This window comes from Chelonoidis abingdonii, chromosome 1 (genome assembly GCF_003597395.2).
Source record: "Chelonoidis abingdonii isolate Lonesome George chromosome 1, CheloAbing_2.0, whole genome shotgun sequence".
NCBI lineage: Eukaryota > Metazoa > Chordata > Testudines > Testudinidae > Chelonoidis > Chelonoidis abingdonii.
Window position 1 is genome coordinate 274739182 of NC_133769.1, and position 17076 is coordinate 274756257.

At 45.9% G+C, this 17076-nt stretch overlaps 1 protein-coding gene across 1 annotated transcript in view; it reads right to left on the reverse strand.

Moving 5' to 3' along the window:
- DNAJC3 (DnaJ heat shock protein family (Hsp40) member C3) overlaps window positions 1-15760 on the reverse strand; it is a 71407-nt gene extending 55647 nt beyond the window's left edge. The window contains exons 1-2 of the mRNA XM_032785014.2: window positions 15583-15760; window positions 3346-3456 (exon numbers count right to left, since the gene is read on the reverse strand). Of these exons, the coding sequence (XP_032640905.1) occupies window positions 3346-3456; window positions 15583-15664 (193 nt within the window). The 5' untranslated portion in view covers window positions 15665-15760. The remainder of the gene's footprint in view (window positions 1-3345; window positions 3457-15582) is intronic.
- Between the last annotated feature and the right edge of the window lie 1316 nt (window positions 15761-17076).

Genomic DNA, 17076 nt, shown 5'->3' on the forward strand with positions numbered 1-17076 from the left:
CACACTATAGCAGACCTTAAGGTGGCCATCCTGCAGCAAAAAAACTTCAGGATCAGACTTCAAAGAGAAACTGCTGAGCTTCAGTTCATCTGCAAATTTGACACCATCAGCTCAGGATTAAAAAAAGACTGTGAATGGCTTGCCAACTATAAAACCAATTTCTCCTCCCTTGGTTTTCACACCTCAACTGCTAGAACAAGGCCTCATCCTCTCTGATTGAACTAACCTCATTATCTCTAGCTTGCTTGCTAGGATATATATACCTGCCCCTGGAAATTTCCACTACATGCATCTGACGAAGTGGGTATTCACCCACGAAAGCTCATTCTCCAAAACGTCTGTTAGTCTATAAGGTGCAACAGGATTCTCTGCTGCTTTAACATTATTATGGATAGTCCAATGTTTTCATAACTTTATAATTTAAAAACATTCAAATTAACATGAAGTTGACTAGGCCTGTTAAAACTAACCTCGTTATCTCTAGACTGATTCTTGCCTGCATATTTATACCTGCCTCTGGAAATTTCCATTACATGTATCTGACGAAGTGGGTATTCACCCACGAAAGCTTATGCTCCAATACATTTGTTAGTCTATAAGGTGCCACAGGACTCTTTGTTGCTGTTAAAAAGAAATACTGCCTAGATGGTTCACACACACCCCTACCCACCCCTCCCAACAGGGAGAGGTGACACACCCACACTCCCGTACACCTCTCTCACACCGGGGGGATGCGGGGAGGCGAGAACGACACTGACCGAACCAACCCTCCCTGCCAGGATTCATACCAGAACATGACCAGCAGCAGCCTTTCGGCACTGAGCAATACAGAAGGCACGGGAGTGGCTTCCAACAACAGGGAGTGTGCGGGGGAGGGAGGAGATGACCTGGCCCATGTTTTGTTTTGTTTTTTAGAGCTCATCTTCTCCCCCTGGCTCCCCCATGGCCGGAAGCAGCTTGTCCCTTCCTGCCCACATAGTGTTGAAAGGCAGATAACGTCTCCAGGCTGCTGCTGACCACCGACATAACCCAGCCTCCCCCTGTCCCCTGGCTACAGAGCAGTTTGGAAGGGGTTAATCCCTAAGGATGCATTGTGCATCAGGGCCCAGGGACCTGACTGCAGGAGTGTCAGCAAACCCGGCCAGAGAGGTGGCTCAGCAGTGGAGGGTGCCTAGGGGATGGAGCAGCCTCGTGCTCCCTGAGGGCACAACCTAGGGTGGCAGGGGGGCAGGTGAAGTCGGTGCTAAGCCCCTCCCCCAGGGGCTGCTGTGGAGCCTGCCAGGTCGGGAACAGTCTGGAAAATGCTTCTCCCCTCTTCCCCCCCCACACCAGAGCTTAGCTGAGGGGCAGAGAGGCTTCCCCATGCCAGCACTGTGTGGAGCTTTGGCACATTCAGGGCTTGTCTCCCCGTAGCCAGCGCCCTGGGCCAGAGGGTCTTGGGCTTTCCCAGGGTACCAGCCCAGCCAGAGACAGCAGGGGAAAGAAAGAGCCTGCCGCTCGGGCTGTTCATGAGCTGAGCATTCCGACCAGGGGTTGTTTCTCTGCACAGCGCTGGGAGCAGGACATACCCTGCAGGGGGAGATATGGAGTAGCAGCGAGGCTGAGTTTTAAAGGAGCAAAACATGGAGAAGACAGCAAGAGGGGGAATCACGTAAAAGGCCGATGGATGGGCAGCAGAGGCGACATGTAGCCAGCTGGTGCCTGCCCACACTCAGCCATCACAGCTTGCAGCGCCCAGCCAGTGCCACTCAGAAACAGAGAGGAAGGCAGGGCCCTGCTGGCCAATAGCCAGCATGCAGCATGGACCAGCAGGAGCAGCAGTCAGCCCCGTGCACTGCAGCTTTGCCCCACCACTAGCCTTGCACACCCACCGCCCTGGTCGGCTACAGGACACACACACACACACACACACCACACCACTGTTAGGTGGGCAGCAAGCAAGCAGGGACCTGCCAGCAGCAGGACCCACCAGTACTGATGGGGGTGTAGGGAAATGGATATAAAATACAATTTGCCCATTTTTAACAAGAAGTCGGGACACTTGCAGGAGGGCTTACATACGGGACTGTCCCTTTAAAAATGAGACATCTGGTCACCCTAACTAATAGCAGATTTAAGATTACAACATTCCAAAGCACAAGTCTGCATTCAACCCAAGCAATGAACACACTCAGAAATGTATGAACTTGCAACAGTCCTTGTCTTTCACTCCACCAATGGCTATGTGCGTGAATTTAAAAGTTATGAAAAAATTAAATTAGTACTGGAATGTAAGTCCCAAAACACTTTACAGGTCCGTCGCATCTTAGGCGCATTTAACATGCGCGATTTCAGCTTTACGCGGTTGGCAAAAACAAGGGAAAAAAAGAGAAATAAAAGATTTAAATACTGTTTCTGTAGTGCGGGCGATTCTACTCGCCATTACACTTAATGTAATTTTGACTATACGCAATTTTCGCTTTACGCGCTGACTGTGGAAAGTAACCCCAGAGTAAGATGAGACAGACCTGTACAGTTTCTCATAAATCAGGAAGATTACCCCACCCAAGGAATATGTACTATTTTTTCTTTTTTATGGGGCTGGAGGGGTTGGTAGAGGAAGAAAACAGGGATAAGTCCCTCCGCATCTCGCCCCACCTTCCCACACCTCCCTCCTTTTTCTTTGTTGTTAACTTGGTTTTCTTTTCTAATCTTGATAAAACAATAACAGAAACGTGTTGTCTGATTATACCCAGGGTGCCCAACCTAAGGCCTATGGACCATACATGGCCCACCAGAACATTTCATAAGGCCCACAGCCTGCTTCAAAACAATATACTAACCGCAGCTTCTTTAGCTTTTTGTCATCATGTTTATACAAGTGGGTAAATAAGCTGTTTCTAGGTACAGTATTGTCTATCTAAATAGATGCAAAACAAGCTGCACTTAAAATATAAATCAATACAGGTGAGTAAATCTTATTAAAGAATGTAAAATCTGTTTGTGCCCTTCTATGTAATACCGTTGTGCACCACTGGATTATACTAATCCAGGTGGTTACAAGCAGTTAGTTTGCCTCATGCTTTGCAACACCTCCCAGGCTTGGTGTTCACATACTCTATGGCTGTTCTAGGTTTGAGCCCTGATCCTAGAATTTTCCACACCCATGTGGGGTTCCATTTGCTGCATCCATGAGGTCTGTAGGGCTCCATGTGGTCCCACATGGGCATGGCAGTCCACCCACACATTGTGACTTGGGGGCTTATTAATTAAGCAAATTATGAGGAAGAGTGAAGGATAGAGTATTTCAATACAAAAATCCTGCACCACAAGCACAGTTAAATAATTTTATCTTCAGATACACACCTATAGCAGCATGGAAGTGAGACAAGGCATCAGCTAGCTGTCCGGCTGCCAACAACTTCTTGCCCATTTCGAGTTGTTTTTCTACTTCAGCATTTATTCCACATTCGACTCCTAAAATAGAAAGGTCAACATTTTTAATCGCAGTTTGATTCTCGCAAAGTTGACACTACCAAAAAAGGATGGATAGAGTGTTCTCTCTCTCCCTCCCTTCATAATACATAAAAATCATAAGGGACAGTTCATCTTTTGTTAGCAGGCAAGAGCTCCCTACCTGAAAAATATAAGTCTGATACAGAAGCACATGAAAACAAAATGCTACATTGCTCAATATTGAGACAATATCTTAGTTTCCTTTCAGACTTTTAACTCTTCTTCCCCTCCACCTCCAAAGATCTAGTTATAATGAAGAAAGTCTAAATACTGTAAGCCACCATTTTAAAAGCAGTTGTTGAATATGCATCACTAGCTACATTCTACCTAGCTTTCGCACGCATAAGATTCTCTACATCCAGATAAGATAGCAAAATACATTGTCCTCTCCTGTTGTAATTAAAATCCTAAATACAAGGATCACATACTGTGCATAACAGAATAAACATGAGCAGTTATTTTTTTAATATTAAATTTAGTTCAATAACCTGATCGTAAGAGTGTGATGGATAACTTCATCGTCTCTTCAGTGAGTGTCCACACAGAAATTTTTGAAGTTCCCCTTAACTTTATTTCATGCTCTTTTATTTAAGAATTTTTACAAATTCAAGTCCTAAATACAGGTTATCATGCATATTTTGATATCATAAATGGAATTTAAACAAACACTGATGAGAACAGTGTTTCAAATTCCAAGAAAAACTGTTTGCCAGGAGTCAGACTTTCCACATGTAATATTCAAGTACAGTAACTCCTATAGAGCAAGGTAGTACAAGAGACCTGTCAGCCCCTAGTGTATTATGAAATGTGAACAAAGTCAAGCACTTTCAATCACCCAGGAGGTATAATTATTACAGTATAAATCTGAATTTATAATTGTTATTGCTGCAGAGACTCTGTATCTAATCCTGCTTCCAGTGAAATCAATGGTGAAACTCCAATCAACTGCATGGTGCGGGATCAAGCCCAGCATGTGTAATGGTGAAACGCATTTCCTTACATCACTTTTATACATGTTTCCTTTTAATTTAATTGACTGTCCCTTATTCTTCTATCTTTAGAAAAGGTTTAGACATCTGTATGTATGTATGACATCCACAGCTACATAAGAGAGGCTTTAGAACACGAGGAAAATTAAACACTAAATGTCTCAGGGCATAAGAATATCTGGCAAGAATGGGGAGAAACTTCCCCTATGAGCAAGTTATTTCATAATTATTAACCACACAATTTCTTGTGCCCTCCTCTGGAACATCCAATACTAGTCAGTTTCAGAGACAGGATGCAGCAATGGATGAACAAGTGGTCAGAGCCAGTATGGCAATTTCTAAAGTTGAACGATGGCTGCTCTCTCAAAATTTGGAACAGAGAAAAGGAGAGAGAAGTCTCTTGGAGAGAAAAGCCGCTCTGTTTAAAAACAAGATTCTGGCCTCTTTGTAAATGGACATTCTGCAAACCAGCTCATCAGGCGGGAATATGGGCTGTGCTTCCTCATTATGCTGCTGAAGTAGCTCCTCCATGGCTCTTTCCAGCTGATCCCCTTCTACCAACAAATCTCCTCTCTCTCTCTCAGGGGTCGGCAACCTATGGCATGCGTGCCAAAGACAGCAGGCAAGCTGATTTTTAATGGCACGCTGCTGCCTGCCAGGCTCCCGGCAGCGGGCTAAGCTGGACCCCAGGCCCCCAACACCTCATGCCCCACCTCCTGCACCCCCTCACACGCCCCCAGCCCTCTGCCTTGACCCCTGCATCCAGCTCCTTGCATCCCCCTCACGACCTCATTCCTGACTCCTGCACCCTCCACACATACCTAGCTCCCCCACATCCTCTGCTCTGACTCCTGCACTCCCCACACCCCCTGCCCTAACTCCTGCACTCCCCACAGATACCCAGCCTCCTCATACCCTACGCCCTGACTCTTGCACCCCCCCCACATCCCCACTCCCCACCCTGAGCACCAAATGGGAGCTCCTGCACACACACACCCACATTCCCAACTGCACCCCTTGCCCCAAATGGGAGCTGCCCAGGTAAGCACTCCACACCCAAACTTCCTGCCCCAACCCTGAGCCCCCTCCCTCATTCTAGCTCCTGGCCAGACCCTGCACCCCAACCCCCAGCCTGCTCTTTCACCCCCAGCCCTGTGCTCAGTGCACCACCACCCTCAGCTTAGTGCAGAGAGAGAGGGGAAGAGAATGGGTCAGAACCAGGGAGAAGGTAGGTACCCACTCTATGTGGGTGGAGCCGGGACCTCAGACTGGCAGCGGGCTGAGCGGGGCCGGCAGCCGGGACCCTGGCTGGCAGGAGCCAGTGGACGAAACCCCGGACCGGCAGCAGGCTGAGCAGCTCGGCCTGCCGCCGGTCTGAGGTGCCAGCCCCGCTCAGCCCGCCACCGGTCTGGGGTTCTGGGTGCCAGCCCCTTGCCAGCTGGGGTCCCAGCCGCCGGCCCCGCTCAGCCCGCTGCCAACCTGGGGTTCCAGCCGCAGGCCCCGCTCAGCCCGCTGCCAACCTGGGGTTCCGGCCGCAGGCCCCGCTCAGCCCGCTGCCAGCCTAGGTGAATGGAACGCCAGGCCGGGAGCGGGCTGAGCAGGCCGGCGGCTTAAGATCAGCATTTTAATTTAATTTTAAATGAAGCTTCTTAAACATTTTGAAAACCTTGTTTACTTTACCTACAACAGTAGTTTAGTTATATTATATTTAGATTGATAAAGAGAAACCTAAAAAACGCTAAAATGTATTACCGGCACACGAAACCTTAAATTAAAGTGAATAAATGAAGACTCGGCACACTGCTTCTGAAAAGCTGCCGACCCCTACTCTATCTGGTCACTGAGAAAACTTCACTGGCCTGAAATACTAACTCAAAAAACTGATACCTCAAATACATCACTAGATAAGAAAACTACACATATGTACAACACTCAGAGGGGGCTTCCAGACAGGTGGGCCTGTCAACAAAGCTAGGGTTCTGATGTCACTGTATTATCAACCAGATGCTGGGTCAACTGGAAGCAGGTTCTTAAACTATAAATACCTACTGCAGCAGCAAATGGTACAGAGACAATTAGTGAAAGTGAGTCACTTGTACAGAATGTCCCACTTCAAATTTGCTTTAGTGTGAAACCCTTTTTAAAAGTCAGATATTCTACTGGATCACATTTCATTTCAACTGAGGTCAAAAGACACTTTTGGCTATGGACCACAGCAGAATCAAACAAACAGCACTGAAATTAACATACATTCATTGACAATAAAACTACACTGGCAGCAGGTCAGGTATTCAACTGCATAATAAATAGGGTCCTTCACAATAACACAGCTCTAAATGGAGACAGCACTTTTCAGGGCCTCCCACTCTTTGTTCTCACACTTCAATTTTGCTTGCGTGAGGAACAAAACATTTCTCTACTAGATTTACCCTTTCTAATTTAGAAAAGTTTGATTTCTCGCTGTCTTTGGAATGGTGCTTGAATCTGAACCAGCTTCCTTCACTTCCTTGTTCCTGATTCATCATCAATCATGTCAGTACAGCTCCAAGAATAGAGTTTATACAATAAGACTTACTTGTTCTGGGTAGTATCTTTCATATAAAGTGTCCCAAAATAATTTTAAGAAGAGTTATATAATACAATTCCAGCTATCATGGCAGAGAGAGGCAAATTAAAAGGAATAGACAAGGACAAACAAATATATTCAAGGAGAAACATAAGGCTGATCCAAATGCAGGAAATGTGAAGGACAGTTCCCTACAGTAACCACACTGTCAGAAGCGACAGAGGAGTCCAGTGCTAGATGAGCAGAAGGAACTTTGATGGGGAGAGAGGAAAAACAAGATGTGAAACACACCGAAGCAAGTCCAGAGAGTGTTTTATAAATCAAAGACGACAATTATGAACTGGATTTTAAAATGGGAAGTCAGTGAAATTATTTGAGAATGGGGCTGATTTGATAATTCTTTGTATACCTGAGAAAAAATGTGCAGCATTACATAAATGCAGAAGTTTGCAGAACTGGAACTTGGGGAGACTATCAAGAAGAGACATGCAGTAATATAGCATACAGAAGATGAAGACATACACGAGGATTTCAGCAGAGTTAAACTGAAAGAAGCAGCATACACACCAATGCTGTCAAGATTTTGAAAGCAACAGATATGACATGTGGTGATGGAGAATTACACCAACAGTAGTACAAGAGAAGCAAATGAAAGTTCTGAGCAGGGACAGCCACACCCAAAGTAGAGTCCCCAAAGCCTGGAGCCAAGGAGTCTGGCGTGTGGGAGGGGGCTCAGGGCAGGGGCATGGGGTTGAGGCACGAGAGGGGGTTCAGGGTGTGGGCTCTGGGAGGCACTTACCTCAGGCAGCCCCAGCATTTCCAGGGGACGAGGAAGTCTGTGCAGCTCCCGGGAAGCGGTGGCACGTCCCTCTGGGTCCCAGCCAATGGTAGCTGTGGAGCCAGTGCTTGAGACAGTGCCTGCAGACAGGGGCAGCACACAGAGTCCCTCTGGCTGCCTTGCCACCTAGGAGACTGAGAGACGTAATGCTGCTTCCCAGGAGCCATGCAGAGCCACCAGGCAAGGAGCCTACCTGCCCCACTGCAGTCAACCAGACTTTTAGTGGCCCGGTCAGCTGTGCTGATGGGAGCTACCAAGGTCCCTATTCAGCTGGGAATTCCAGTGGAAAACCAGACACCTGGCAACCCTACCTGCAAGGAGCTAAGCATCAGAGTGCAATCAGCTCCATAAGGGGGTGGGGAAAGGGGACACAGAATGGAACCCTGAGTGCCAACTGTGCCAGACATGGAGCAGCTGTATAATAATTTTTGAATACTGTATGCTGACTTGGTTACTGGGATCTTTTCTGTATGAATACATTAGTTTAGTTTAATAACGTGCTGCAAGGAAACAGTGACCCAAAACAAGCCGCCCAAGGTAAAAACTGGAGGATTGTTATGAGACAGTGGAAGAGCTATTGGCTCTGAGGAGTCTGATTTGCTCTCTTACTGAGCTTACTACACCGGTTTGGTCCGCATGGACTAAAGCCCAGGAACTGATAGTAATTAAGATTCTTGCTGGATAAAGACTGACTGATTGACAGACACACATACACACTTGCTTTCCTGCTCCCTACCTCTCCCCCTGGGTAAGGCAGTAGCTGGCAAGATGCTGGAGGGAAACAGACTGACATCCAAGACCCTCTGGGGTGTCTGAAAAAACTAGATCTGACTAGCCAAGAATCCTGTGGCACCTTATAGACTAACAGACATTTTGGAGCATGAGCGTTCGTGGGTGAATACCCACTTCGTCAGATGCATGTAGTGGAAATTTCCAGGGGTAGGTATATATAAGCAAGCCATTCACAGTCTTTATTTAATCCTCAGCTGATGGTGTCAAATTTGCAGATCAACTGAAGCTCAGCAATTTCTCTTTGAAGTCTGTGTACATCGGTCAAACTGGACAGTCTCTACGGAAAAGGATAAATGGACACAGATCAGATATTAGGAATGGCAATATACAAAAACCTGTAGGAGAACACTTCAACCTCCCTGGACACACTATAGCAGACCTTAAGGTGGCCATCCTGCAGCAAAAAAACTTCAGGACCAGACTTCAAAGAGAAACTGCTGAGCTTCAGTTCATCTGCAAAATTTCGCATCAGTCAGATTAAACAAAGCTGTTGAAGGCATTGCCAACTACAAACCAGTTTCCTCCCTTGGTGTTCATACCTTCAACTGCTAGAAGAGGGCTTCATCTCCCTGATTGACTAACCTTGTTATCTCTAGCTTGCCTTGCTTATATATCTGCCCCTGGAAATTCCACTACATGCATCTGATGAAGTGGGTATTCACCCACGAAAGCTATGCTCCAAATTCTGTCTGTCTATTAAGTCCACAGGATGCTTTGCTGCTTTTACAGATCCAGACTACACGGCTACCCCTGATATTAGATTTGACTAGATTACCATCAGGGAATGGTAAGCCTACATTAAGATAGCTCATGAGCCTATTTGCTGTTTTTTAATCATTTTTCTATTGTTTATTTTAACAGTGGAACAAGCTATGTTTGATTTGTAAGAAGGCTGTCTTTGTCACTATTGCAGCACTGGTCACAGACCCTTGAGGAGGAGGACTGAGGTGTCAAACCCAGCTGCACCTGCAGGAAAGCATGTGAGCTGAGGTTAGCTCAGACCAAACTAATAGAGTAGGAAATTGCAGAATTCCAAAGAGGGTAAGGCACAGGCCTGTCTAGAGGGGGTGAACTCAGAGACAGAAGGCAACAGAGGTGCAATTAGTCTGTAACCCTTCGTACGTCGTTTATTCTTGAGCTAAACAGGTAGAATGAATATTAGGTTTCCTGGTAATTATATCCTGGGAGCAGAGTTTAAATGTCTGAGTTGTATAACAACCTTTAGAATATACAACTGTGGCAAATTGCGGTACTGTTCTGCTGGGTCTCGCGCTTTCTCTTCTCTGGGTAGGTTCAGAGCGCTATTGCTGCTCTGAACCAGTTTCTTATCACTCCCTAGTGTCCTTGGAGAGGGGAGTGAGAGGGAGGGACCTGGGCCGCCCTTACTCAGTCAACCCAGGGGCCGTGGGGTGTGTGAACCACTGACTACGGTTTCTTCCCTGGTTACTTCCCTCTCATACCCGTCAGCTTGTGAAGGGCTTCTCGCCTCTCTTCTTTACAAGCCTGTGCCCCTTACAGGGTTTCTGTGGGCTTCCCAACCACCGCAGCACTCCTCCAACCTTCTATTTGTCTCTGGACAATCGTTCTCTTCTGCACTCTGCTCCCAATCCAACCTTTCTCCTTCAACTACCAACCCCTGTCTGATGAAGCAGGGGTTAATATCATGACTTGGAGTCAGGTGCTCTAGTTAATCTAAAGCAAACCTTCCTCCCTTGGCAGGGAATAAGGCCCCCTGCTAACACTCTTATGCTGCCCTCTGGCCATGCTGTATCACAAAACTTTAAAATCTCCTAAATCTCTATGTATAACCTTAAGAGGGACTCAGGTTGAAATCTAGTCAATTAAAAAAAAAATTGAAGTTTCACATGTTTGAGTCTTCCTGCTGAGTCTGTGATTTTTCCATAGCATTTTTTTTCCTCCTTCTTCCAAAATGTACCTTTCTTCCCTGTGGCGTGTGAAAGGCCAATGCAAACAACAAGCAACAAGGGAACTTATGTGACTATACAAAGAGGCCATAAAAATAAAGAAAATATGTATACATCTTCAGTAACACTAATCTAAGTTGCTACATGGAACTATAAAAGGTTTAAAGAATTTTACATGGAAGTGTGATGTTTAAAATGAGTCTGACATTTTGCTATTAACTGATTTTTTTCTAATATTTCTACGTATTGCAGAAAGTTTTGTTTTGTTTTTTTGAGGGGAAACTCTAATGTATATAGAGCAGGAAGAGGAGTGCCCACTACAAGGAGCTTTCAGGAGTAGCACAAAGGTGCTCATCAACAGCACAGTTATCTGGGCTTGGTCCAGAGCCAGGATCTGGAACCCTCTCCCCTTCACAGAGTCTGGCCCCTACTCAAGGTCTGCCTTTAAGTAGCAGCTGTACTGCTTCTAAACGCAATTAGGCAAAGGAGATTTGGGAAGGGAGGAGACTGAGAAAGGAACACCTGTGCCACTCACAAAGAATATGCAGTAACTTTGGATACTAGCAACTGAGGAGAAATCCCCTCCACTCCCAAAAATGGACTTGACATGGGAGATCAAAAAAAAAAAATCATCAGTGACACTCCTTCCCCTCCATAATCTGCAGCAGCTTGGGATCAGTGAGAGAAATCTAGTGAGAGGGGAAGGAAAAAGGAAGGTGGTAAGAAGCAGCAGTTCCCAGAAGCTTAGCAGAGAGTGAAGCTAGCTCTGAGTGCTAAACTGCCTGTAGAGCTGGCCCATCTTTTCTCCCCCTCCTTATGACCCATTTGCTTTGCTACTTGGATAGTGACAGAAGAGAAACATGGCTTTTCCATCTAGTCCTCTCTTCCCAGCTCTAGCTTGGGGTGGACAAATATCTTTGATCCAAGAGGTTTTAATTTGGCACAAGGCCCCTCTGCTGGAGAAGTCAGGGAATGGGCAACAGGAGATGATTACCTGTTCTGTTCATTCCCTCTGGGGCACCTGGCACTGGCCACTGTCAGAAGACAGGATACTGGGCTAGACGGACCTTTGGTTTGACCCAGTATGGCCATTCTTCTGTTCTTAAGTCAGAAGAATTCCAGACGAAGACTGGGGCTCATTTTCAGTCAGATACTAGAATACTAGGGAAATGGCAGTGCAAGCTGCAGTTCACCTCCAAAAGTTCAGGAATCTTTTCATAACCCTTAGACATCTGAAGTCCAATACCAGCAGCCATGTCAGACTGTAGGTTAAAATACACTCCTTTGTCCTACAGATTCTTACATCGTTAATATGAACTTCTACAGGAAGTTAACAAGTTGCAAAGGGAACTTCTTAAAAGTCACAGTTCAATGACTGGTGGTACCAAAAAGTATTAGACACTTGTGAATTGGAGGAACATGCATTGACTTTCTTAGAAGATGAGCTGGTGAAATAGAACTGGTTAAAAAAATAACTAATAGTAAACTCCAGCATCATCTCTTTCCCCAACATAAGTACCCTTCTCCAAGAGAATCCCATAAACTCCTCATAAAATCATGGAGATTCCTGTGATGGTCACCCCATAAGGCTTTATGGAAATATGCTTATGAATGTGTGTATATATATATATGACATAACTGGAATATGTTTGAGGCTACATATGCCATGTAACATACCTCTGTAAAAGTTATGATCTACTGAATCTATTCACCCTATTTGTATGCATGTATCATTTTTGTATTTGATGTAAAGCAATGAATATTGGCTATGTACTTGCTTGATTTTTAAGTAGCCTTAGCAAAGCATTTGGTCAGCTCCTTCAAAAAGGAATGTGCAAATTAAGTGCCCAATCAAGATACACTTAACGAACAGTGGATCTTGGAAAGCTCAAATCCACATAAGAAGTGTTCATGGAGACAGTCAAGATAGCATGTGGGCAATGGCTGCTGCATGTACAAACTGAGTCATCCATGGACATGTGACTTGCCCATGTGACTGCAAAATTCCATTTTGGAGCTGGACTTTGCATAGGAGAGAGGAGGGGGTCTCCACCCACAAGAGAAAACCCATGGGAGACCCCTTCATTTTGTCTTCAGTTGGCTCAAGAGATAGCCTCTCCATTCCCAAAGGATGCCTGAAAGAAACTGGAACAAAGGACTGTAACTACAGGGGGTGCGAGTGCTTGCTGGATCCAGGGTAGAAAGAGACTAGTCTGTAAAAGGAACCTTACTGGAACACCTCTGAGGGTGAGGTTTTATCTGTATCGAGTTTTCTCACTGTATTAGGCAAAGGCTTGTGTGTTTTATTTTATTTTGCTTGGTAATTCACTTTGTTCTGTCTGCTGCTACTTGGAACCACTTAAATCCTACTTTCTGTATTTAATAAAATCACTTATTACTTATTATTTAACCCAGAGTATGTATTAATACCGGGGGTAGGGGGAAACAGCTGTGTGCATCTCTCTCTCTATCAGTGTTACAGAGGGTGAACGATTTATGAGTTTACAGGGTAAAATGGATTCATTTGGGGTTTGAATCCCATTGGGAGTTGGGCATCTGAGTGTTAAAGACAGGAACATTTCTTACGCTGCTTTCAGTTAAGCTTATAGTTTGTGGGACATGGTTCAGACCTGGGTCTGCGTTTGTGGCTGCCAAGTGTGTCTGGCGCAGCCAGGCAGGGCTCTGGAGTCCCAAGCTGGCAGGGAAACCAGGGGCAGAAATAGTCTTGGCATGTCAGTTGGTGTCCACAAGGGGGTTTCTGTGATCCAACCCATCACAACTGTGACTTAAAATGCTGCTTCTGTTCCAAGAGAGAAGAAGAGATGAATAAAGCCTCCAGGAGGGTAGAAACTTCACAGTAATACACCACTCCCATTTACAAATCTCCATTTCACTATTTAACTCTTTCAGCACTACGGCAAGAGTAAGAAGAAACTAAAAATGTACAATGTACATGTACAATATGATCTACAGCTACTGAAAATGTGAGTCATGTATTACATTAACCACTCATATACCAAAATAAAATATTACTTCATAAGAGATATTAAAGACATAGAAATTAGAGATGAAAAAGACCTAATAGATCATATTTTGGCCATTCAAGTATCTGTAGAATTGTTCCCTGTCTAGAGTGCTTTGTCCAGTCTAGGTTTAAATGGCACCCTTCCCTGGGAGAACATTTCACAGTCTACTATAGCTTGCTTTTAGAAAAATATATACAAAATTAGAAAGTAAACTTGTGACTACCAAGGCGACAATCAACAAAGCAACAAGGTCATCCATGCGCCTTGCATCTATAGGGAACATATTTGGAAGATGAATTATCTACAGATGATTATAAACAAGTACAAATGCTTAGACTGATTCTTCTGGAGTTAGTACTCTTCCTTTAACATTGCTGCAGAAGTAGCTGGGGAAAAAACAATATAATCCTGCAGCATATACTTCTACACTACAATGTATCTTTGCCATTACATTCAATATTACACTCCAGGTTTTAGACTTCTCATTTAATACAACTTTGAAGTGCATTTCTAAACTCCAGAGTGACCACAGCCCTCAGAAAGGTCCAGATCCACTGAGCTGTGACAGTAAAACAGTTTTTTCCCCCATCTCATTAATTAAAAGCAATAATGCAAGTTTTGCAGGCCAAACTGTGTCTTCTGATACATCTGTACAACCTGCTTTCAAATTATGCCCTCACAAACTCCTGTGCAACCCCATTAGCTTTCCATATGATTACACAGATGTTACTTAGGACACAATCTGAAACTGAAAGGGTTGCATGAGTTTAGCTGAGGGAATAAATTTGTTCTTCAGAACTACTATCCTTGGCAGTGATGAAGGATAAAAAAACACCACCTAACTTCATTTTCAGAGCCCAAAGCAATGTTACAGAGCTAAAAGTTAGAAAAAAAGTACTTTTACTTGGAAACTGAGCAAATCTGATATGGAAATCAGTGAGACATGAGTATAGAGCTCCATAATACCATTTCCACATGGCCACTCTTTCAGCTAGATCCACACTTTTAAAAATCATACAGTAAAATAGCACCCTATCAATTTCCCTAGTTTCTTTTGAAAACAGATTAAGACCTTCCTGTAGTTTCACCAAAACAAAGCTACAACACAAAGTTAGAAATGCTATTAATTAAATACTAGGATTTTTAAAAACAACAATTCATGGTGATGGCTGTATTTATTTCTGGTCATCATATTTTTATTAAAATCTATTTGAATTTAGAACTTTCAGAAACATTTATTCTTTTCAAACTGGCTGTCCACAGTCCCCAACTAAAAAAGTTGCAAACTTTTCTATTTTTTACTGCCATAATTTTCTGGTTGTACCCAGAATTAATGACAGTGCACCTCTGACAAGCTCAACTTCGGCTGACGTTGCCTGCCCGTCACAGATTTACCTCCCTTCAATACCCACAGACTAGCATTGCCCTTAAATCCAGCACAGAGCTGCTCTGCTCTCCCTCCCAGGTGGCACCATGCTACTAGAGCCCAGCACAGCGCTGCTGCGGTGATACTCCTCAAAGCGCCAGTAGGTTAAGGGGCACATATAATACTCAAACCACGCAGCGGTGCGGTTGAGATGGTAGAGCAACTCTGTGATGTGGTAATACGTGACAGCGCTCGGGGAAGTGCGGGATTCTCTGTGGTGAGCATCCGATTACATATCACTAAAAACCAAACAAGGCACCTACTCTAACCCTTGCCTCGTCCCCTCACCAGCCCAGCGCTGCTCCAACCCGTGCTCACCCCACGGTGCCAACCGCCCCCAAGCTCACCCACACTTCCGAACCCCTCGTTCCAGCACCACAACACCCCCCGCACGCTGGGCAGCAGCTCCCCCCAGCCCCAAGCAGAAGGCTGGCATTGCCCCGCCAGGAAACAGCCCTGTCCCCTCTCCCCCCCGGCTGCGCGCAGCGCCGTGCACCAGCGCGAGCTCGCCCTGCAGCCCCTCACCCTCGCCGAGCAGGTCGAAGAGCACCAGCAGCAGAGGCAGCACGGGGCCCACCTGGCCGGCGCACGCGCTGGCCGACACCATGGCGATACGGCCGCGCGCACCCTAACCCCTGCCGCGACTCCGGACCCCGCCACGCGCCTTAGGCAGGGCTCTCAGCGCGGTTCCACTTCCAAGTTCGCTGGGGTGGGTCGTGGGCGCCTCCGATTGGCCGCGCCGCCGTCTGCCCCGCCCCCTTCTAGGGAAACGTGGAGAGCCCGCGGACTAGTGTCAGGCGCCGCTCCCCTGACGATACTGCACTTGCGCGCCAGGGGTGGCCGGAGCATGCGCAAGAGCCACAGCTGAGCCACTTTGCCCTCAGCAGACAAGAGGAGGTGCTCGCTTCTCCCTGAGCAAAACGTGGGTGGATAGCAGGGGCGGAATGAATGGGGAAGCGTGAGGGGCAAGAGTGGGGGAGAGTAGGGCGAGGGACCAGGAGCGAGAGGCTTGTGCATGTGCTTAGGGTGTGGAGTCTTTGCGGCCTGCACAGGGATGATGCATTAAAGCTTCAGTCTGGTCCAAGACCTGAGCTCAGTGGGACTCAGTCTTTGTTGAACCCAGAACCCACAGAAAGGGCAAAAAATCATCCTGACACACTCACCATATCCTACAGTCAGTTGATTGGACAGGACTGTGGGATTTGGGTCCTCAGGATAGAGAGCCCTGGGTATGCCATGACCGACTAAAGCAGTATTCCCAGCCCCAAACTCAGAAACCATGAGCCAGACACGCCCCCCCTCCTACTTTCTTTTATAAAAGATACTGTATTTTTTTGGAATATCTCATGATTATGACCCCCCCATCCCTAAAGTGTGTGTGAGGGGGGGAGAACTACTGTTGCCATTTGCCAACTCTCCCAATTTATTCAGGTGATTTGGCCCTTCTCCAGGAGCTCTCACTGTCTGATGGTGCAGAGCTTCCTACTTCTCACCAAACCCCCAAATTCTAATTAATTAATTCTGTATGGCCATCTGGCCATCCCCCCACCCCATCAATTAATTATTCAACCCAAACTAATTATTTATTTACCTCCGGTGGCCTCATCAATTCTGCTCCCTCAGCCTCCACCCCACCCAGATCAGTTATGCCCTCCCATCCCCATATCAATTAATTATGCACTTACCCCCAGCCTCAGTTCTGCTCTTCTTACAGCTCTAGGGATTTTGTAACACACACATCCCAGGCCTAGAGAGGTAGCTGCAACAGGGTTCCCCTTTTTAGGCCTCAGGGATTCTTCTCTCCTTCGTGAGTCTGGAGTTGCAGGGATTGAGAAGGGAGTAGAGCACACTGACCCATTTTACATGTCCCTTAGTTATGGTGTTAAGGATTTTTGTCATTTTGTTTTATTGTTGTCTTTCACTCTCTATATTTGGTTTGCCTTCTTGTATTATAGTTTGGCACCCTCTTGCAGGTGCTTACTTTAACTGAATATGGCTTGAAATATCCTGCCTGGTAAC